Genomic DNA, 23,569 nt, shown 5'->3' on the forward strand with positions numbered 1-23,569 from the left:
TCCACCACCCCCTCAGCACAGGCTCCCTCTGGCACCCCTCTTGTGCTTTACCCTACAGCCCTTCCCCCTGCCCCACACAGCCACCATGCCCCCCATAGAGGAACTTGGGGGTGACGCCATGGACCAAGGCCTCTGCCCAGGCTGAGGAGGCAATGCCAACCCCTCTGGTGTGTCAGGGACTGTGGTGAGCACCTGTGGCCCAGTGAGACACCCTTGGAGCAGCCACATGCCAGCACTGCCCACCCTGGCAGCGCGGAGCATGACCACACGCAGGGCTCCCAGTGGGTGCTGCAAGCAGAGGCAGTACCCAAATATTGTGGTTGTCATGGAGCCCCAACACAACCCACATCTCTTACTCGCTGCCTCACCTCAGCTGTTTGCCCACAGCCCGCTTTGATCCCAGCGCCCTGCTGGCATGGCTCGGGGGCCGCAGGCCATCGTGGGTGATCAGCTGCAGCACCAGCAGGAGCTGCGCACAGCCAGGACACACAGTGTGTGATTTGCTGCTGCTGCCTTGGGGGTCCTGCAGACAAATCAGCAGCTTTGGGAACCAGGAAGTGGCTCAAACATCAGTCTTTGGCACCCTGTGGTCTGTCTGCCCTGGTCCCTGTGCAGAGAAGCCACAGGTTAAGGACAAACACAGGTGTCCCCATGGCTGAGCTGTCCCAGAGCATTAGTTCTGCTTGTGCACCCAGAGCATCTTGCTGTGGGGCACAGCCCCAGTGACAACCTCCTCCACTTGGCTGAGGGGTACCTGTTCTCTCCTAGGACACTGTTGACAGTTCTTGACTGGACAAAGCCATGAGCAACCCACTCACACTGATTCTCTCTTGGATTAGGGTCTGGAGGCCTCCAGAAGTAACCACCAGCCAGCTCTGGGAGTTTGGGATCACTAACTTTACCTCTCACTTCAGAGGTGAGTGCCAGGGCTGGTGGCAGAGGCCCCAGGTGTGTCACAGCCCCTGGCCACTTTGGGTGGGCCCAGCTGGTCAGACACATGAAGGACCCCCTTTTATTATGCCCCCCAGCCAACCCTGTGGTTCCTCCATCAGGGGCTCTGCAGGAGCTGCCCTTTCACAGCCCAGACAGAGGCAGGGTGGTAAGGACATCCTGGAGGGGACAGTCCAGAGTGAGAAGGGCAAGTATGGAGGCTCACCTGATGCCAGAGTTCAGGCAGATCTCTCCAAGTGTTTTTCCTCTCTCTGGTTTGTCCTGCCAGAGTTCAGACATGGCCAGAGAACCTGGGAGCTACATGGAGGAGGTGGCACCAGGAGGACTCTCCTGATCACACATTCTTCCTGCTCCTCATACAATATGAGAGCAGGTTCCAAAGTGCAAAGGGTCAGAGCTGACAGTGCCTGGCTGTGAAGTGGGAATTTCAACCAGCCTCTCTGCAGGCCAGCAAGGACCCAGGGGTGTCATCCCACCTGCAGAAGGTGGGGAGGAACTGTAAACTCTCTGTTTTAAGGGCACGGGAATAACTTCTGCCACCTGCAGAAGGTGGGGAGGAACTGTAAACTCTCTGTTTTAAGGGCACGGGAATAACTACTGCCACACAGAGGAGGGTGGTTAAGTCTTGATGAAGGTACAGCCTTATCCTTAGCTGCAGCCTGCAGCTCCTCACTAAAGCACGTGTCTGGCTCTGCTTCCAGCTGACAGCTCGAGACAGGAGCCAGGTAATATCAGCTGGAGTATCCAGCAGGATTTGGCCGCTGTGGGCAGTGTGGGAGCCTGGATCCTCCGAGCCAGCAGCAGGTGGAGGAGGACTTGGACATGTGGGCAGCTCTTCTGTAGGAGCTTCAGCTGGTCCTGGGGCTGCAGAGCCCAAGGAGCCAAGCAATGGCACACGGGGAGAGGGGGTAAGGGGGGCGCTGAGCCACAGCTGGTGAGTTGCCCACGGGGTCGGGTTGAGCAGGTCAGATTTCAGTTCCTAAGGGCTGGGGTTTGTTGTGCGTTTGTTGTCACTATGACAGCCCTGTTGGGATGGAGCGTGGTCCTTGGCCGGCTCCCGCTGTTCCTCATGCAGCCCGGAAAAGGAAGCCCGGAGGAGGCTGTGACTTGGTCCGCAGCCCACGGGACGCGCAGGAATTGAGAGGGAGGGTGCACAGGTCCTGTGATGTGATGGAGGAGCATGCACACGGCTCAGTGCTCAGCTCGCCGGGGCCCTTCTAATCAAGGTCAGGATGTTCCCAGGCTGTCTCCTGCCCCAGGGACATAATGAGCCGAGTACTCCAGCGCTTACCCCAGACACACCGAGGTTCACACACAGCTGCATCCCCGAGGTGCAGCTTCGGCTGCTGGGCTGCTTCCTGCTGAGACTGTGTCCCTCTCCCCACCCTCACGCAGAGTTCGGAGTGCTGTGACTGCTCCGGGCGCAGCTCAGAGCTTGCACGAGGGCCCAAGCACAACCTCTGAGCACCCTCTGTGATCACTCCCATCCTCTTTGCCCCTCGCTTCCCCCGAGGCTGGGCACCGCAGCCTCCCGGGACTCATCCCGTGTCAGGAATGAGTCTCTGGCTCGGCCGTGCCTGGGGTGGGATGAGGTTATGCGGGAACGCCGCTTCTCTAGCGCGAGTTGCTACAAAACAGAGGGAAGTGTTTCGGAGGTTGTGCAATATGTACACGGTCACCCCAGCAACAGCATGTCCACAAGGCTTTAGCGGGGCTTAGCTGCGGCTGCTGAGCAGCGCGATCGGGGACCGGGCCCTGCCGTGTCCGTGCCGGGTGTGCCACCGAGCACGAGCTGCGGTCGTGCCATGCACGGCACCGGGCATGGGAGCGGGGGGAAAGCTCCATCCTCCGGCAGGAACTTCCTTTTGCCCACCCTGCAACTCAAGGCAGCTCATTGAGATGCTCTCAGGACGTGTCAAAAGCAGTGCAGGAACAGACTCCTACAAAATCATTTCCCAAAGGAAGGTCCCCTTGACTTCAAAGACAAAACAAAGAAACTCGAGCCAGGCTCAAAGATGAAAGTAAGCACGACGTGCATCCCATGCCAAGGTGGAGGCTTGGAGCAGGCACTGCAGGGCCTGGCACAGCTGCCAGACAGTGGCCAGGGACCATGACATGATTTCAGAGGATTGTGGAAAGCTGTCATCCTGCAAATCATTGCTTCTTCCTAAGAGAAAGCCACAGTGTCTTGTGGTGGAAACAGCTGGTCCAGCTGATAGGAGAGTTCACACCCTGGCAAAAACCTTTTATTTAGTGCTGGAGAAAGTGCTTGAGGATGTCACACCTCAATGTGTCTGCAGTGATGGGGAGCTGAAGCATCGGGTCGTCTGCTGTCAGGATCTTAACCCAGCTTTCTCATGGCCTTGGGCTGCAGCTTGTGGTCATTGCAACCCTCTGGTGCTGAGCCCAGGACTGCTCTGCCCACACGCTGGACTCTGCAGCAGCACAGCAATGTTCTTTTTGCTTACTGCCACAGGTCTGCTAAGGACATTCCTCATGCAGAGCAGAAGAAATGCCATTGGCACTTGAACTTGCAGGGTATCAACATTAAAGGCCCAAGAGGACAAAAGCAAGGTTGGGAAGGAGAGTCCAGGAGCTAAAACCATCTCAGCCTCACCATTTTCACTCTTGGGTGTTCACTGTGTATCTTCAACAGTGCTCTTTGGATGTGGTTGTGGCAAAAACATAAACCCCAGCCAATTTCAATCACCATGTGGCACACACAGTCCTCCTGCTGCCCTTGAGGTTTAGGAGATCAGAATCCAACACTGGCAGTGCTGGGAGCCCATCCTGCTGGAGCCTGACTCTTGGCTCAGCACCCAGCTGCTCCAATGCATGGACACGGCCTTGCATGTCTGGCAGTCTTGAGTTATTCAGCAGAGTGGAGCAAATGTTCCAGCTGAAGACAGCAGAAGGATGTGCCTGCACATCTGACACCCCAGGAAACCCAGTTCCCCTCAGCCCAAAGAGCACAGCAGCCTTTCTTCAGCATAATGCAGAGCTGGCTGGGCCTCCTTCCTCTGGTACTCATCCTGCTCCAGCATAAAAACCAGGCTGGGGTACACAGCTCAGGGAGAAGATGGTCTGATCCCTACCCCTCAGGGAAGACACTCCCATCTAACACCCAAAAGGCCCTGTGGAGAAGGGACTGCTGCCACCCCCACATCAGTTACAGTGCTGAGCCCTTCTGGGACCCCAGAAGCTCAGGGAGAAGTGAACCAAACAGCCTGGGGATCATCAATGGGGCAGAGCCAGAAACTGCTGCAAAAGAATGGAGGAAACTATTTAGCAAAGAATATAGAAAATTTTAATGTGGCCAGAGCTATTGAAGAGCTCCATACATGATTTTGGAACTGATTCTGCACGGACACTTTAAGAAAACACACAAGGTCTGCTCAGGGACACCTGCTGAAAAGGAATTACTAATGCTTTCTGGTGGAGGGACATCTGACCTTGGAAAACCATGAGCCCAGCATTGCTGCAGGACACAGTTTCCTTGGATGACAGCAGACATGAGGAGAAACAAGGAAAGACTTTGTCTAACTGGGACCCATAGGTGAGCAATGCCCTGGTCTCTGTAGACACCCAGTGCCATGTCTGCTGGTCCACACTCACCTGCTTTTCCAAAGGGTCAGATTGCCAGCGGGCATCACTGGCCACAGCAGGCAGGGAAGCTGCAAGGAGTGTGACCACAGGCCAGCCCTTCCTGCAAACTGAGACAAAATTACTTCAACAGCTACATGAGACTTCACTTTTTCTGCTCAACAGATTGTGTAATTTGATGAAGAGTCAAAGCTCCTCATCCCAGTTCTTTCAGGAGACAAAAATCACACAAGAGAAGAGTTGTAAGGCAGCCCTTTAAAACACTTCCAGGCCTTTCTCTCAGGCTGGTCTCTCCCATGAAGGCTGAGTTCAGCCTGTCTGTCCCGTGTTGACTGTGCCCAAAGAGCCTTTGACCCCAGATCCCCTGTCCTGCTCTGACCCAGTTCCAAGGAATGCTTGCAGACTGAGCTAGACAAAGGGAGAACAGCTTAGCTTGACTCTCACAGCACCGTGCTTTGTCTTGTCCTTCCCTAACCTACACCCACCTGGGTAGAGGAAGGCTGGAGAAAAGTCAGTTGTGCCTTCCATGCATCAAAACATTTGGAAGGGTGATGAAGACTCCCCTGGTTTCCTTCTCTTTGCTGGTGCACTGCTTTGTTCACAGCACCAGCAGTGTGCTGTGCTGTGGATGTGCCTGGAAATGTGCATCCAGCCATGCCAGTGCTGCTGCTCAGGGCTGTGCCAAATCCTGTCAGACATGGCCATGCTGGTGGCAAAGCTCATGGAGATGTGTGTGTAGCTGCTGTCTGGGCTCTGAGATTAGCTGGCTGCTAGGCAGATCTGGGTTTGCAGAAGGCCCAGCCTCAGCACTCAGCCAGGATTCTGGAATGGGGCATGCTGCCTAGGGAAGCCACCAGGGCAGAGAGAGCACAGGTGCTGTAGGATGGCAGCCCAGACAGCTCTCTGCAGCTCACCCCCAGCACAGGGTGCTGTGGCTCAAGGCACTGGTCATGTGCCCCAGTGTGTGCTGTGGGATCTTTCTGCACTACACACACCCCAGGCTTGGCCGTGGACTAATACAGATCTGGCAGCCCAGGAATTGGAAAGGTTCCAGGGCCTGCTGTATCCCAAAACTTCTGATGAGAATGCTGCAGCATGGAGCACCCCAGACTGCTGGGAATGGGGAGCAGATCAAACTATCCTGCCTTACAGAGAAGATGCTGGTGGTGGACTTGGCTTGAGGGTGCACAGTGGAAAGCGGTGTAGGGATGGGGCAATCCTGAGTTTACTCCCTGACCACCTGCTGAAGCCCCTGAGCGTGATCCAATGACAGGGTGTAGGCAGATGGAAACACAGCTTTCAGGGCGCAGGGGATGGCAGAGGTGCAGCCTTGTTCTTCCCCATAAACTCTGCTGGGAACTTACTGCAGTACCAGCGTGCAGAGGGCCAAGAGAGGCTGGCCCTTCCCCAGGGAAAGCACTTGAGCTCTTGTGAGCAACAAGTCTACCTCAGGTTTGCCACTGCTGCCTCTTGCCTTTGGCTGAGGATGAGAAATGTCCCACTGCAGTCTGACAGCACGTGCACAGTGAGGGGCGAGTCCTGTAGGCCTCTACACAGCACTAACGCTGTTCCCAAAGGCCATAGCTTTGGAAGGATGATCCCTAGGCCACTGTGGTTCTTGTCCTTACGTCCTTTGAGCATGGATCATGTGTGCCCACATGCTGCTTGCTGGTGCATTTTCTGTGGTCAGGCTCTGATGTGCTCTCACTGGGCTGAGGCTGAAGGACAAGAGGTTCTCCACTGCTCTTACTTACAAACACAGCAGGAACCTTAGAACAAAGTTCCAGGTCTCGTTCCATGCGTCTATCCAGCTGGCAGCTTCTCCTTTTGACCTTGTGCTCAGAATACAGATTCTTCTTCCTGACTCCTCTGGGATTGTCTGTGGACAAGGGATAATGTTGAGAGTTGCCTGAGTTATTCTTAGGAGGCCCTTGAAGGACTGGGCTCCCAAGGCGAGTCTGAGCCACAGGAATCTCATCCATGGACTCAGCAGACTCTGAGTGACAGTCAGCTGGGGGTCCTGCTGCCTGGATGAGGCCCATGCTGCCGGGGGACGCAGCAGCTCTCAGAGGAAAAGCTGGTGCTAAGAGGTGAAGCCTGTGGGAAGGTGAGGCAGCAGCCGTGGCTGGGAACTCTGCAGATGGAAATAAAGGCAGAAGAAACCTTAAGGAAAGAGAGATCTCCCAGCCCCACAAAGACATCAACAAGCTCAGGAACTCTGCTATGGTTGATGTACTAGTGTTAAAGCATACATATATTTATGCAAGATTCAGCAGAGAAGCTGACTGGTGCACTCTCACCTAATGGGGGATCTGGTAACAAAGGCTGTGGTGTACCATGTGCTTTAGATCCACTGTCCATTGCTGAGGAAGAAGCTTTCTGCATTTTCTTTCTTCTTTTCTTCTGCTGCTGTGAAAGCAAGTGGCCCAAGAGAAGGGAAGTCACTTCACCAGCCCAAAGTAAGGAGACAAATTTTTTACTTGTTACCTCTTTTTAATTCTTCCTACTTTGAATAACAAGCACTAGGTATAACCAAAGTCCAAGAATATTTTACCATTTAAGACTGAGATACTACGAAGTAATAGAGAACAGGCATTTAATGAACACACACCCACATTATCTGCATACAGGGACTCTCTCTGTGTAGGTACCTTTAAGCTGTTGTCTCATAGAGCTGGGGATTGTACGAGACACTGGTCACTTGCATTTGTAAAGCCAAACTAGAAGAGGGAACCAAAACTCACACAGCACAGGATGTCCCAAGAAAGGAGCAGTCCTTGTCCCAAATCCAGTGTAGATGAAAACGAATTTTTCTTACCATCTAGATGGCAAAACTGATTAATAAGCTTGGAGGAAAGAGGAAAAGCACCACCTCCTGCCATCTGAGCAAGAGGAGAGAGAATCTGGATGCAGATACATGAATATCAGGAGCACGGTCCAAGACTTTGGAGAGCTGTTCCATACATTCAAGCTCCATAATCACACACACCATCTTTCTCTGGGCAGGTGCCTTATTTGGACATTGAAACTGTTGGATTTTGCTGTACAGAAACATGCAGAGCTTCTTACATCAACAAAGATGTAAGTACAGTCAGAGTCGCCAAGCTGCACTGGGGCAGGAAGGCACTGGATTACAGCTGTGTTACAGCTGTGAGCTTATGAGGGGACTGTAGGATAGCTCTGATCATGCCTGTGAGGGGAGACAGGAGAACATCACCTGGATTTGGTGACTGCAGGGCACAGCCACACCTGCAGACACACAGGGAGGGGAGGCAGAGCCTGTGTGAGCAGGGGTAAGCACAGCCTGCTCTAGAGTGAGCATGCCCGAGCAGCTGGGTGGGTTGTCAGCAGCAGGTTGGGTGTGTGGCAAATCCTCCTTACCTGACAAGGGGCCACAGAGAGAAGAGATGGGGACTCAGGGGATGAGCTCTGCTTGGGACCACCTTCTTGGTTATGGACATAGAGCTTTGGAAAGCTAAAAACACAGCAGACACACAAGGTGATTCCCTAAAGGCAGGACTTAAGTCTGATAACCTCTTTGCTTGCACGTACAGATCAGGCTGATCACAGCCTCCCCTGCCTTACACAGCATTCCCAGCAAAACTGCACGGGAACTTTTCCTGCACAATGGTGCACAAATAAGAAGGAAATCCCCAGGGACACAAGTTAACAGGAAAGGACTAATTAAGAGACAAGGATCCTGTCTTCTCATGAGTGCTTGCCTGTGTTATAAACTTGTAACTGTTGTGATACATTTCTCCACAACCTGAAATCATGCAACTCTAATGAGCTCAATAGAGGAGTTACAGGACAAATCAGCCAGCCTCAAAGTAATTTTAATATAAAACAATTAATAGAAATCAGTTTCATAAAAAATATTTAATATAAAGCAGCTTAAAGAGAGTATTCTAGGAATGATATTTTCCCAGGAGAAGGAAGGCAAGTATTCCTGCAGGTATCTACCCTTCTGAAACTCAAAGATTTCAACATGCCTTGCTCAAAACACTGGTGCTCCCTATCCTTCTAGGAACTTTTGTCTTAGGGCCCATTAGTGACCTTGATAGCAATTTCCCATTCACCACACAAGCTGCTGGGAGAATGTTATCCTTGACCTTTCTCACCTTTTTCCTGAAGTTACTGTTGAGAATTCCTCTACTTGAATTCCAGGGTCTGTATAGCCAGGATTACCTGACAATAGGTCAGCTTCCTGGAAAAACAAAATAAACAACATTTTCAGACTAATAAGAACACAGAGGGGAGAAGAGGGATTTCCATTACAGATGTACTCTTTCTCTTTATGCCAGACATCTTTTGTCCTTATTGGTAGCACAGCAGAAAACTGCTGCTTAAGAAGATGGAAAACCTAAGATTGGCACAATTAGAAGTCCTTGATTAATTTGTTTAGTCCAGCCAGTATTTCATGTGACTCAAAACCAAATCACACAGAGATCAGCTTAGTCATTTCTTGGGAGCACATTCAAAATACCACTTAAAGCTTCCATTAGTTACACAGTCCAATCTGAGGAGCTCCACAGTGAATGCAAAAAATGTCTTTTAAATGTAAAATGGAGGTGAAGAGAATGGAAGCATGAAATATACAGGAAAAACAAAGTGTTTTCTATTTCTTGTGTCACCCTGTTTGGCTAAGACCTGCTGATTTTTAAAAATTAGTGTGATATATTGTTAATTTGCCTCAGGTATGGATGAGCTCAGAGTAATGACAGCTGAACTTGAAAACGGCATATTTTCAGAAACATTATAAAAATAATTTCCTAAATCCAAATGCTGCATTACAGGAAAGGACCCCAGTTCTCCCTCAAAAGCACCCAGTTAGGGTGGTCAGAGTACCAAGGGGTGAAGAGTATGCAGTCCTGTTATCAAAAAATAAAAAGGATAAGCCATGCTTAGAAGATCCTGGACACCACTTATCAGCTGCTTTTAAACTTGAATAATTATCACGAGAACTTCTTCATAAGTGTTCCACTGTGCAGTGACTATAAAGATATTTTAAAGTAACTTTTAGATTAAGATGGAAGGATTTAAAATGTGATAGACATTAGCTTCAAAAATAGCTAAAACAAGCCCATGAAGACCTATTTTCCTGAAGAGCCTCATCAGCAAATTTGAGAAAATGAAGTCAAAGTTGGACACGCCACAAATGAGTTCCTGAGAGATCCAGGGCCTCTGCACTTGAATGAATTCATAAACAATCAACAAAAGAGCAGAGCAGTGAGAAGCCTGGTGATGACACTCCCTGATGTATGGCATTAAAAATGAAAGCCAGCCGCAAAGAGCTGTGGAAGATCTTTACAATATTGAATTACAGGGTGCTAAAATGGCACAAAAAATCTATATTGCTAGAGGTGAAGGTGGAAAGTGAAGCATGTGGGAAAAGCAGTTTAAACATCATATACAAAGCAACAGCCTCTGAACTAGAAAAGAATCCATGGAGCTGCACATTCAGTGACAGCCAAGAAATCAGTTCAGACGTTAGGAATAAAAAGGAAAGGCAAATAAAAAAGAAAAAAAAAAAACAATTTCAGCTGTTTTATAGGTGGTAACATAACAACTGAAGGGAATTGGTTTAGAAATCAAAACCATGTCTTTCTGATTTAAAAATTTGATATCAAAGTGCAAGATTAATAACCTGCAGAAATTTACTACATGTATTTCAATTGGAACTTGTAACTCAAGTCACATCATCACTCATCACCAACTGAACACTAAGTATGCACAAATGTCTCCTCAATGCTCCTTGGGACATTTACAATCAAGATTTACATTCAAGCCTCATGCACCTGAGTCACAAGGGAAGGAGACCAGACACAGACTCATGTCACTGTGAGTGTACAGGCAGGAGGTGCAGGTCTTTTCAGAGGGAAGCAGATCATGGCTGAAATGAGCTGCAGCAGGAGGCATCCCACTGCACAGAATAACTGAAAACAATCAGGACGCAATGTCCACAGCACATCAACAGGACTGCAGGACTGGCATTTCAAGGGAGCTTAATAAGTGATTCATTTTGATAATAACATGGACAATTTCTTTCCAAGCAGGGAATGAAAGAACTTTTTAAAATCCATTTTGTACATTTCAGCCTTCTATAAATAATGTAGACCCAAACCAGCAACATAAATGAAAGTAAAGCATTAGAGCTGCCTATGAAAATAAATGAGACTCAATCAGTAGAAAATACAATGTTCTCTTAGAGTGTGACACAAGCTACAGGCACAGCACAGAGTTCAAGCCTTCCTCTGCTCCCAGACATTTAGCAGGAGAGTCAGAATCCTTCCACTGCAGCATCAAGACAAGCCACCCTTTGCAGCTGGGTTGTCAGGATTCAGCTGCTGCTCCTGCTGAAAGCAGACCGCTGGACTGACACTCTGCCCAAGTTCTGCCCCTGTGCAAATCCTGGCCAGGCTCACCAGCTGCCAGCTGTGACCACCCCAAGGTCCAAGGTTTACAAGCCCAGGATGGATTCAGCTCCCTTGCCCACTTCAGTGTCAGGAAGTGCCCTGAAGTGCTGTCTGCTGGAGGGGAAGCAGAATTGAACAGGAACAAAGAGTTCTTGTACCAGGGAAGGTGAATCTGTTGCAAGCGTTGAGGCAGAGAGTGAAGACTAAGTTTTTCTTACATCAACATTGGAAGAAAGAAACAATTCTGAAAGTGTAAGGGAAGCTGAGTAAAATCTGTGTTTAGTATTTAAAATCAAACCCCACCAACCTGAATCAGTTTCCAAAGCAAGTTCAAAACTTTAGGAATGTGAGAAGAATCCCATCCCAGCTGGCCTCATATGAAAGCCAGCTCCCTGGCATGAATGCAATTATGCATTAAAGCATAGGGTTTGGTTTAGTTTATATTTCTTTGGACTGCAAATGACTACAGAAAAAATGGTTACTTGCACATCCTGCTTTAGGTATGGTAATAGAAGCAAAGGCTCAATGTGCCCAACTGTTCTGCATTTTTTGTGACATCTGAACCACTTAAATGTGCAAAATTAGGGCTCTCACTTTGAGGATCCTACAAGTACATAAGAAACCTTTATCCTGAACAAGAATCCTTTAACCGGAACATAGCTGAAGACTTAACCACAGACCAACATGGAAAACTGAAGCCAAAACCAACACCCAAGCTTGAATAAGGCTCAAAAACAAGCATTAAAGGGGAAATGCATGTTTCTTCTTAATCCCTAAAATGAATGAACAGTTCAGACAAAAGTGGGAAGAGGATAATTTCCATTTTATGCTTACAACATGTTGGATCAATTACAAAGGGTTGCAGTGTTCAAGCTAAAGAAGGCTGTATTCAACACAGCTTACAAAAGGCAAGTCACTTGGTGTCCTCCTACTCCAATCTATTTGTTTGTGTTTATCTCTGGTTGCTATGTAAGAAACAAGGAAAATCTAGTGGGTTAACATTTTTCTTAACAATGTTACTGGGCATCATCCAGTCTTTCTTGTTCCCCAAGGTCCTAACTGCAGTCCTGAAACACCAAACTCCTTTTCACCCTGCTCCTTCCAGGTTTGCTGCTTCAAATTAACCATATTCACACATATCTAGATAAGAACCAGTGCAGACAGGAGAACATCACAGGACAGGAGAATGCCAACATCCCAAAAGTGCACACACACATGAAGTCCAGCCCTGTTCAAATACCTTTTCAGTATCAATTAAAATTCAATAACAAGTTGACTAGAGCTAATGCTTTATTATTGTTTTAATTTTCATAGTATGCAAAGCTCTGTGAAACAAAGTGCCAAATATTTTTGTTGTTATGGAAACCTCTGTTTAAACTGAAAGTTCAACTTTTCCAAAACAGTAGAAAATATATATGAAAAGCTAGGGACTTCATATTATAGAAAACTGAATGAGCTTACTTTCTCCTTTGCTTTGATAGGGAAAAACTATGGATTAATCCAGAGACATCCCAGTATCTCTACAGAGAATACTTGGATGAAGCATATATTTAATTAATTTCTTATGAAATACAAAACTGTTTGTATAGCAGATAACTAACTCGCATAAAATGAAAAGTGACACATGACTGAGAATCACAGAATAATTTAGACTAGGAAGAATTTATGGAAATTTCTAGTTCAAGCACCTGCTGAAATCAGTATAGAATGTGTCCAGTCAAAATTTGAGTTAATCCAAGAATTAATTTTGCCTTGTAGCAAAATAAATTACACTGAACTCTCAATTCAGAGCCTGATATATCTGCCTTTGCAGAGTCTAGCAGCATTTAGGAGCTTATAGAACTCTTTTTACAGAGATACAGATCAACATCATGGTAATAACAAGGACCCTTATAATTATGCAGATTCATTTCAAAGAAAAGCAGATATCTGGTTCTTTTCTGAAAAACTGGGGTCCTTTACACTTTTAAGATGGTTAAATTACTGGTATTATTAGCTGCTCAGTGATTAGCCCCAGTTTCTCCAGCCCTAGAGCCTGTCTCATTTGAAGTCATGACACAAGCCCCCAAGATGTGCAGTGCCACCCAAACAGATGGTCCTGTCCTATTCAGGGAAAGGATTCTTCCCACTCTTCAATCACCCTCCTTCGTGCTGAGCCAGGCATTTATGTGACTGCTTGGTGAACCAAATGGGAGGGAGCTGGGCCAGCTCAACTGTTTTTTTAATGAAGTTTATTGTTACTTAGTTTATTGAGTTGCCCCACCCTGTCCTAATGAACAGCTGTGCTGGCAGAAGAGACGAGATAATGCAGGTCCCAAAACAAGTGGTGGAAGAAGAGAGTGAGTGGGATTGATTCCTTTGAAAGCAGTGCTTGCTTATACCTAAAGTGTTCATGGAATTACAGGCCTTGCACTCTTTCACATCCTAATCAACTCCATCAAAGTATCAAGTCTTATCTCTAGCAAGTACCTTTAAAATACGGAGCACGAGAAAGTGAAGCAAAGTTTACACAGCAAACAAACAAGGCTGGTTTTGGGCAATGGACTGAAAGTAGGATGAGTACCTGACTGGGTCTCACTTGGGAGGAACAAGACTCCTGTTTCTTGTCTACTTTGTCTGGCTGCTGCTGGGGACGCTGCTGCAGGATGTACTCATACGTAGTCAGCTTGTGCCACACTGAAAGGGAAGAAAGAGACCTGTCAGCACAAGAAAGGCCCCTCCCTGACTGCACTTATACAAACAGGCTGGATAACTATACAATCAAATAGTAACTATAAACATGAAGAAACTGATAATCTAAGCCAAAAGTAGCTGTGCACTGTACATCCTACTATATCCTTTATTGTCAGCATCACAATGCTTTCTTATAGTCCTGCTATTCTAAAGTGTCCTAGGATGGTACTGTGGTAATTTTTTCAGTTCATCTCAGGGCAAATCCATTATTCTTATTGAAGAGGTTTAAGATCTGCACTGTACAAACAGCTCAGTAAGGAATCAGAAGATACGTAGTGCTAAATGGAGAGAAGAAACTGAGCAGGTTAGTGTGTCCTGTAGTGATTGACACTTAATGTGCAAACCCTATATGCTTTCCTATATTCCCTACTACTTTGTTCTTTTTATTCTGCTATCAGCCTCTTGGTATTGAAGAATAAAAAATATTCTCCCTCCAAGCTTCTGAAGTGCCCTGCTTCACCAAATGCCTCCAGAACTGAGTCTGAATCAAGACTAGTAATTTTGAATACATGGACCTAATATTTTGAGAATAACCCGATTTCTCTGAGTGATCATGCTAAGTAATTAAAATCTGGAGAGCAACTCTGAAATTTTCACTGTGCTTGTAACAAAACTAGACATTAAATTTTAATATTCATACCTGACTTAAGCCATTTTTTAACAGGAAGCCTAAGTGCTGTACCACTCGCATGGGTGCTGCTTAATTTCTGTAACTTAATTATTGAAAACCAAAAAGGTATATGAAGAAATACTGACCAACAATAATTACACTGGAATTGGTAAAGTCTATTTCTAGTCTCAAAAGAGGGAAGACAGTTCATTACAACACTGTCTACCTTAAAGTATTCAGAGGAGACTATTGACAATTACAGGTATAAAATAAGAGGAGTTTAAGTTCAGACATACCTTGTCTCCCTGAAAGCCAGTAGTAAGTGTAAATGCAGTGGTAAGTGCAATGCATACTCATATGCAGCACACAATAAAGGCTTCAGTGTGGTGACACCCCTCCTTTAAAGCAAGGTCTTACACATTACATTCTGCACAGCTGGGAACAGTTTCATTAGGGAAGCAGATTATAATGTAATAAAATGTAGCAATAATTCTGTTTCCATGTAAGATGGAAGATAAAGATTTAAAATTGGGCCAAAAGTAGAAGTTAATTTGGCTCGAAATTTATTCTGAAAGAGGAAAAAGAATCACCCCAAGACAAGAGCAGCAAAATCTCCCCAAGCCCAGAGCACAACTAGTGGCACACACTGAGGTTTCTGTCTGACAGATAAAGCAGGTCATTATCTCAGGCAGGGAGCACCCTCTTGTGGAAGCTGCACACAAGGACAGGATAAATGCCACTCGGGACTAAACAGAATAATCCCTTTTCACTCAGGAGAAACCTTCCTGGAGCTTTCTTATGCTTTTTGCCTTTAAAAAGTGCTAGATCAACCTTTCAAATCTCCAGGCAGTGCCATTAACCCAGAAAAGCCAACTGTCAATTCTGCCAGGGACATAAAATTGCAGCGTGCCCAAATTTCAGTCAAGCTCAAAGAGGCTGTAGAAGAAAATGATGGTCAGTGTCCTCGCTGAGCGCACTGCCCTTGCCAGCTGGGGAACACTCACCTATCGAACACTACACTTCAGCAGTGCAACTATTTTGCTTCTGGAGCCGTGCTGGTTTGTGCTGACCTAGTTTGTGTTGGCATCTGCAGGTCTGTTAAGTGAGAACCTGAAAATCCATCCAAGGATCCTCTGTAACCACCGTCCTCACTTCTCTTCCACCACATCCCTTCTTCCCTACTTCTGGCACCACCAACTACTGTAAATGTAAGATCTCTCCCTATCGTGACTTTCATCAGCAGCCAAAAAGCATTGGCTTAATTTTAGACGATGGCTGAAAAAAGTTTTTGATGCCCATCTCTACATAAACAAACATAAATATCCTTTCTTGACAGAGCAACAAGCAGTAGATCTAAAGAGAAGCCTTTCTGAAAGCCTCTTCCTCTGAATTCCACAAATCCTCTTGTATCAATATGGTACAATTTCCATAAAGAGACCTTAACCTGGATGGCAGTGCTCCAATCAGAAATTTAGCTCCATACATGCACATTTCTCTGGGATAAGGGAAAAAACCAGGCTCTTTCACACAACAGAAGCACTGGGGAGCACAGTGAGGAGACTCACAAAGGCCATATATGGAGTAAATCTGAATCTGCCATCGCTGGCACCAAGCTGGATTGACCAGTTCATCCCACTTGGCCTCTCCAATACCCTCCAATGCGCTTTCAGTTTCAGGATAACCTAGCTTAAACATGGCTGCAGAGGCCCAACACAAGCCCCACATTACACAAGCACTCATAAGCCTTCCTGCTACAGGGGGAACCCAGAAATATAATGTTAAATCCCAATTTTGCACAATAGGTGTATGTATATTAGTGACAAAAGTGAATGCAGGATGAGTAGAAGATAAGCAAAAATTAAATGTTGGTATAGATGACAGGAACAAAACACCTACAGAGATAAATGTGAAATGTCAAGAGGTGGCCCAGCAGGATCATGGTCACTAGGCTCAGAAGAATAAAAATCCCAGCTGTCACCAAAATGGCAGGTGCCCGGGTCTCAACAGGAGATGCAGGAAGAAACACAAACCAGCGGTCCATGTGGTTCCTCAAAGCTGTAAAACAGAGTTGAGGTAAGTAGATTGTCCAGGTATGAATTATCTCTAAATAAACTTTACAGCTGGAAATCCTGTTAACTCAAAAGTAGCTGCAGACCCATTGTGCACTGGAGGCCTAAGAAATCCGGTACCTGCAGGGCTTTGAGGAAGAGCAATTAGCTCTGTAAGGAAAGACATTCCATCCAGCTGAGCAGAGAGATACTCTAACAGAAATATAAAATGGAAGCAGTAAGGAATGGAGTTCCTCCTCAGTGGAAGAGCTCACAGAATCCAAACCCTCATCAAGATATGCTGGCTGATTCCCAGGATGCTCATGTGAAGCACTGCTGTACCATCGAAGTGCTGGTCAGAGCGAAGCACCGCAGGGTCGACGAAGAACTCCACAAAGACGTAGAAAGCGACGAGCAGCAGAAGCCCCAGGCCCAGAATGGCAGACAGCACACTATTCAAAAAGACCCTGCCAGGAAAGGGAGAGCTCTCAGTGGCTTCAATAACATAACACACACACAAATCAATATCCCAGCCTCTAATAAAGATAGAGACAGCTATCTCAAATTACTGTCACACTTTCTTACACGTACGATACTGGTGAACAGCTTTACTTATTATTTGTTACTCTGAGGGACTAAACTGAGACCCTTTAGTGCAACCATGGTTACAAAACAGTCGAGTATATCTAGGACAGACAAAGAGCTCCCTGCACAAAATCTGAAGTGTAGTGTGTGTCCAAGGAAATCCATTCCCGATCTGCTTCACCAGCCATCAGTGTAACACGGCACCCAGCAACAACACCACTTTGCTTTCCACAGACTTTAAGTGCAGGAAAGTAAATTGAGAAGCATCAGTGACAGTCTCCTTATTCTTATCTTAAACCTGGCATGGATTAGAGGTCCCTATATGCTGCTGTGACTCCTGCCAACTGGCAAGTCTTGTAGGGAAAACACATGATTTGGATACAGGTTGTTTCAAATTGGAACAGCACCATCATGGTTCCATTCCTAATCCAGCTTTCAGAAGCACTAAGGACACTCAATTAACATCCTGTAAGCTTTTCCCAATACCAAATAATAACTATATGTTTTCTGGTTTTACTTACAGATGTTCAGCTACAACATTCTAAGTTTAGAAATTTTATCCCTGGTTATTTTAATGTCATTATTATGCTTGTATTTTCCATCTAGTTTTCTCATGACTGATTTTATTCAGCCAGGGGATAAAAGAAAAGTGGTTCTGCATGGCTAAGTACAGACTGGAGTGAGATACAGGAGATCCCTGGAAAGAGAAGAAGCCACATTATTGATGCAGTGTTGTGCTTCTGCCACAATGTCAAGCTCTTACCAGTAGTTTCTCTCTCCCACACAGTTGTTGAGCCATTTGCAGTGATGATCAAAGCCACACACACACTTGTTGCAAGTTCCACAGTGCTTTGACTTGGAACTCCTGCCAAAGAAAGGGTGGCATTAGCATGGCAGCACCAGCTCATTACTATGACTTTTCAGTGACTCAAACACAGGGGGATACAGCAGCAGAGATCCTCGTAACAGTGAGTAAACCTTCTGCATCAGGAGTACTTCATCTCCCAAACTCATCTGCCACTGCTGGACCACAACCCAGCACACACTACAAAATTCACCTTTCAATGCACTGCATGATTTTTAATTTGGAGATTGCTGAATTCTTATTTGAATCCCTTCAGCAATACTACAGAGCTTGATCTCAATGCCTGCCCTCCAAGCATTTCCTGCAGCTGGCCAGCATCCAGCCAGAGACAAGCACACCCACACACAATACTTACACACTGATAGGTAAAACACCAACACCCAGGGAACATGGCACACTACAGCCTTCTCCACACAACGTGAGCAATGAAATAAAACACAGAACCCTGTGCACATTTGACAGAAGACCCCTACCCAACTACCTGAACCCTGCCACAGGATGAAGCTTAACTTGCACTGTAGCAGTTCCAGGGCTCAATTTCAAATCTTACAGTCTGACATTAAGGACTAATGTTGAAATGCAATGGTGAAGAAGTCAGAGCAGTAGAAAGAAGAGATACTTACACATCTACATCACAGACATGGCAGTGATGGTTCTCAATGACATGTGCATGTTGGTTACGGTTGAAGGTGGCCAGAGGCCCCAGATAGTTTTTTTCTCGCACGTTTGCATCCGCAGGATCAATGGAAACTGCAGTAAGATGAACAACTAAATGGTAGATAAAACACACTCCTGGACACTGAAGTACACAGTTAAGGATTTAACATGTCTTTTAATCCTTAATAGACAAATCCCCCACAGATGAGAAATTTATGGCATAGAATTAGAAATTGCTACATAACTGTTTGCAGCACGTTAATCTGAGCTTTATTGATAGAGACATTTCCCTTGTAATAAATATCCCTGGAAAAACATAACTAAATCTACAGGAATATCCCTCTTCATTATGTACTACTTTGCCTTGCAGAAGTGCCCTTCCTAGCAGAGAATGTGTTCAAAAGTTACCTGTACTTACCAGAATCTGACCCCAAGTACAGCCTGCTGACATAGGTCCAAGTTTCTTAGTCCACAAAGACTCCTTGGAAAGGCAGTGCACATGCCCTTTCACTGGACCAGACTTTCAAGAAAAAAAGGTCACATCAAGGAAGTAGTACTGATTATCTTGCTTTCCTTTTCCTTAGAATCCCAAGGAAGAGGAGCACGCCTTTAAAGCAGGCTTCTACAAAGGATCCAGGATTTGCGTTGTTTCTATACACCCAGATGTACACATCATTGATCATACTAAGACCTACAGAAAATAGATTAGTGTAATAAGTTAAAAAAGGAGGCCTCTGAGAGGTCCAGTTTACTGAAGCTCTGATGGCTGGTGAAGCAGATTGGGAAGGGATTTGGCTTTGACACAAAAGAGACATTAGTGCTTTATTAATTGGAAGTAAAACTTGAGGAAATATTAATCTGTTGAATTAAGAGTAACTTTAGATTGCATTATTAAGATATTTGGTAGACAAATTCACAAAGTTTGAACTGTGATAATATCAAGGATTTGAGCAAGCTAAGTAGATATAAGACCACTGAGCTAATTATATTAATGTCTAAATCATGCAGGTGTAAAAACTATAACAATAATAAACAAAATCATCCCAAACATATCAAATACTTAGAGGCATCTGTGTCAGGTGTATAAATGATATAAGTGCACACCCCATCTCTTCAGAGCAAGGTCTGGTCTTGAGGAAGTTCCTTCCCTGAGCACAGGTGATAGTACAGGTGGCACTGGGAGCACTGGGATCACTCCCCAGCTGCTCCAGGCTGGACAAGCCAAGTCTCCTCAGCTGCTTCTCCTCTAGACCCTTCAGGGTGTTCATTAGATGTGTCCTAAACTGCTGCTCCAGGCTGTCCCATAAGAGACCTCTCCTGTGAGGTTCACACCACACCACCTTGTGTGTCACTCCCAGATTTCCTACTGAACACAGGAGAGTGCCCAGGGAGGACACTCACTGTGAGCCATCACAAGCAGCCCACCATAGAGCCACGAGCATGCCAAGCTGCCTTTCATGACTCACCCAGTCAGCACAGAGAGGTGGGGCTGCCTTCACAACAAGGATGTTTCAGGAGGGGCTTTTCTGTATGACTTCACTCAAACCCTGCAGCACACTTGTAGAAAAAAAATATAAAGCAAAGGAGACACATAGGCAGAAGCAGGCAGCAGAAGAGCACTGGAGGCAAAAGTAGTAACCTTAATGGAGAGTGATGAAGGAGACCAGCAGAACATCAGTGACCTAAAGTGAGGATCTCAAAGCAACTGGTTTTTATAGCCAGGAGATTATCAAGATGATGGTTACAGTTCAGAGAAACATTCTGGCTCAGGGGCTTTTCTCCCACGCTTTCTGAGCTGCCTAACAAGTGCTGTTAAACCCCAGGGATAGTTTGTACCAGCCCCTGTTCCCCTCTCCATCCAAGGATACGATGTAACCAGCGGGCAGCCAGTGGCGGGGCAGCAGAGGAACCAGGATTCCAAAGCCAACCAGAGCAAAGAACAGGAACAGCAGCCAGGCAATGACCTGGAACAGGTGCAGGGGCCAGCTCCAGCCATTTCTTCGAGCGCGTTGGACCTTCACCTCAGGGACAGCTTCGCCCAGATCCTCTGGAGCTATCTTATTATGGGGTTTATTGCAGATATTCATCTACAGAAATCAAAAATGGACAAGGATAAGATGTGAAACAAAAGTACTGTGACTGAGCCCTGGTGCTGGAGAGATGCTCCAAGACAGACAAAGCTAGAGACTAAAATGATGACACATGTGAAGAGAAACAGCTCTGAGCTCAGAAGCAATTTCTCCTTTTTTCAGTTTGTGGGGGATTATTAGATGCTGCTTTTCACTTGCCACAGGGCCAGGAGAGTTTCTAACAACAGACAGCTGGGCTCCTCTGCTTCACAGAAAACCTGAGATAGCAGGGAGAGCAAACCAGGCAGTAGATCAGGGGCAGCATCACAAAACCAGCACAAAGGAGCTCTGCTGGACCTGAGCTGACTCAAGGTACCTCTGCACCACTCTCACCCTTTTAGTAACTAAAGAGGATGTGAAATTAACATCTAACATGACAAACTACTTCAGTTAGTCTGATTAACATGCACAGGAGAGTAATGAAAGAAAAGCAGGAGGTCTCTGGCTCACTTGTGGTATTTTTGATAATGGTTCCAGTGCCACAACAATTCCACAGGGCTGGAAGAGAGCAAGCATGGAAACTGCTGAAAGAGTGAGCAGGACAATTCCAACCTTGACATGCCAAGAGCCCTTCAGTCCCTGTTGAAGTGCTGGAAATGTCTTTTTCGGTCAGCTGGTAGAGGAGTGGGTAAGAATAGCAGAGAATATAAGTTATGTTCATCAGCATGGTTTTATCAACATGTAGGCTGGAATAAAAAATTCCTAACTTCATCCTTTGAAGTAATCAGCAGTATCTGCCTGCCTTCACCATTTAAGCTGCTACATGGCAACTGGCTCATCACTGATGAGAAATCTTTACCAATCATGTCATCCTTTCCTCATTAGGCTGTTGCAAACTTGCTTGTGCATCACTTTGAGCTACCTGTTACAAAACCCACAGTGGGTATGCCCGGCATCCCTTTACATCCAGCTCCAGAAAACACTGAATATAAAAAGCAGCATGAAGTGACTTTCAGGGTAGACACAGAGAGACGCACCGGGACGCAAGGGCAAGCACCAGGAGCAGGGCCGGGTCAGCGGCTTCCCGGGCAGCCACTCTGGTGCGAGCTGCGTAGACCCCTCCCGCACTCCACCACCTCCCACCCCTCACCTTCTTCCCGCAGAAGCGGTAGACAGCGGCCCCGGCCCCGCCTCATGCCCAGGCAGGGCGCGGGGCCCCCGGCTGAGGCCTCCACGGCAGCTCCCGGCGCCTCCGCGGGCCTCGGGCCGCTGGGCCCGTCGCCATGGCAACGGCTACGGCGGCGCGCAGGGGGCAAAACGCGCCGGGCGCGATCGTTCCGCGGGGACACGGGAGGAAGGCGCGTCCTACATAAGCCCCGGGGTGGGGTCCTCTCACACCCGGGGAAACCCTGCCCACGACACTCCCCGGCCTTCCAAGGCGTGACATTCCATGTAGATGGGGCTGGAGATGCCCAGTGAGCCAGCGGTGGAGGCTGGTTGTGAGCTAAAGCCATTCCACTCCTGGAAAATTCCATTCCCTATTATATTGACCAGTCTTTATGGCATGAAAATGTAGTATTTTTGTTATTGTATATACATTCAGATTTACACCGTGACATAATGAGGTTGCAGAATTTTACTGGGGAGTTTGGAATTTTACTGGAGGCTTTGCAGTGGTTTGTGCTTAAGTAAAACAAAGTAAAGGACACGGAACTAAGGATTGCTTTATCGGTGAAGGATTAAGGATACCCCATGGCAACCAGGATAACATAGCATTTGATGGATTTGAAACCCTCCTAGCACTGTCTGTCATCAGCAATTCCAGCAAGATGGATTCTGGGGATGTTTGGATCATGGAATCATGGATTATCCTGAGTTGGAAGGGATTCACAAGGAACATCAAGTCCAACTCCTTACCCTGCCCAGGACTACCCCAAAAATCACACCATGTGTCTGAGAGCATTGTCCAAATACTTCCTGAAGTCTGGCAGGTTTGGTGCTGCAAACATTTCATTTCAGTGCACCCCCAGGCAAGCAGCAAGAACACTGGGAAAACAGAATCATAGAAGCAGTGAGGTTGGAAAAGCTCTCTAAAGATCCAGTCCAACCACTAACCCAGCACTGCTGTGTTCACCACACGGCCTTGTCCCCAGCTACCACATCCCCACACCTTATGAGCACTTCCAGGGATGATGATTTCACCACTTCCTGAGCCTGTCTCAGCGCCTGGCCACTTTTTCCATGAAGACATTTGAGCTAATATCCAACTAAACCTCTAACTAAACCTCTACTGACACAGCTTGAGGCCATTTCCTCTTGTCCTATCATTTGTTACCTGGGAGAAGAACCCGATCCCCCCTGGCTCACCCTGCTGTGAGGGACTTGTTGAGTGATAAGGTCCCCCTTGAGACTCCCGTTCTCCAGGCTGAGCTCTCCCAGCTCCCTCATTAGCTCCTCACCAGACTTGTGCTTCAGCTTCCCCAGCTCCATTGCCCTTCTCTGGGCTCGCTACAACACCTCCACGTCCTTCTTGTAGTGACCTTCGCAAAATTTGTTGTCATTAGTGACGTGGGTGTCAGTGACTAGTCCAGTTGTACCCGAAGGTTTCAAGGCTAGAAGAAAACCTGCGCAAACCGCCGTTTGTGGTGTCCGTTTTGGCTGGGACGCCTCATGTGCAGGGATAAATATTTACTCCGTAATTCCCGACTTTTCATCCCAGCCCGCCGCCGCAGTGGGCACGGGCCAGCTGCGGGTTTTGGTGACACAGCCGTGGCGGCCCCCCCAGCCCGGCCCGGCCCGGCCCGGCCCGCACCTCTGCTGGCCCTGGGGAGGCTTTTCCGCCGGCTCCAGCGGAGCGGCCGAGCGGAGCGCGGCGGAAGCCGGTGGCCGTGCCGGCGGCGGGCACAAGGAGCTCTTTATGGGTGTGCGCACAGCGGCTGCTTTGTGCGAGGGGCTCTGGCCGGACACTCGCTGAGAAGGGTTCTGTGTGCGGAGCGAAGGGCGGCCCGGGGGTGGCGTGTCCTTCTCTCGCT

At 47.2% G+C, this 23,569-nt stretch overlaps 1 protein-coding gene across 5 annotated transcripts; it reads right to left on the bottom strand.

The window, feature by feature from the left end:
• Positions 1 to 4,235: 4,235 nt before the first annotated feature.
• On the bottom strand, positions 4,236 to 21,837 carry ZDHHC1 (zinc finger DHHC-type containing 1). 5 transcript variants are annotated; one of them, XM_068202929.1, is made up of 11 exons: positions 21,688 to 21,837; positions 20,337 to 20,555; positions 18,435 to 18,610; positions 17,710 to 17,811; positions 16,704 to 16,828; positions 16,210 to 16,368; positions 13,534 to 13,646; positions 8,676 to 8,761; positions 7,936 to 8,029; positions 6,855 to 6,960; positions 4,236 to 6,433 (listed from the first exon to the last, which is right to left on the bottom strand). In XM_068202929.1, exons 2-11 carry the CDS (start codon positions 20,553 to 20,555, stop codon positions 6,156 to 6,158), a joined length of 1,458 nt encoding a protein of 485 aa, XP_068059030.1. In that variant the 5' UTR covers positions 21,688 to 21,837; the 3' UTR covers positions 4,236 to 6,155. The 5 variants fall into 5 exon arrangements, with proteins under 5 accessions (XP_068059030.1, XP_068059027.1, XP_068059029.1 ...); XM_068202926.1 differs by having other exon boundaries at positions 4,236 to 6,688; positions 6,849 to 6,960; XM_068202928.1 differs by having other exon boundaries at positions 6,855 to 6,963.
• Between the last annotated feature and the right edge of the window lie 1,732 nt (positions 21,838 to 23,569).

Source organism: Anomalospiza imberbis, chromosome 12 (assembly GCF_031753505.1).
Source record: "Anomalospiza imberbis isolate Cuckoo-Finch-1a 21T00152 chromosome 12, ASM3175350v1, whole genome shotgun sequence".
NCBI lineage: Eukaryota > Metazoa > Chordata > Aves > Passeriformes > Viduidae > Anomalospiza > Anomalospiza imberbis.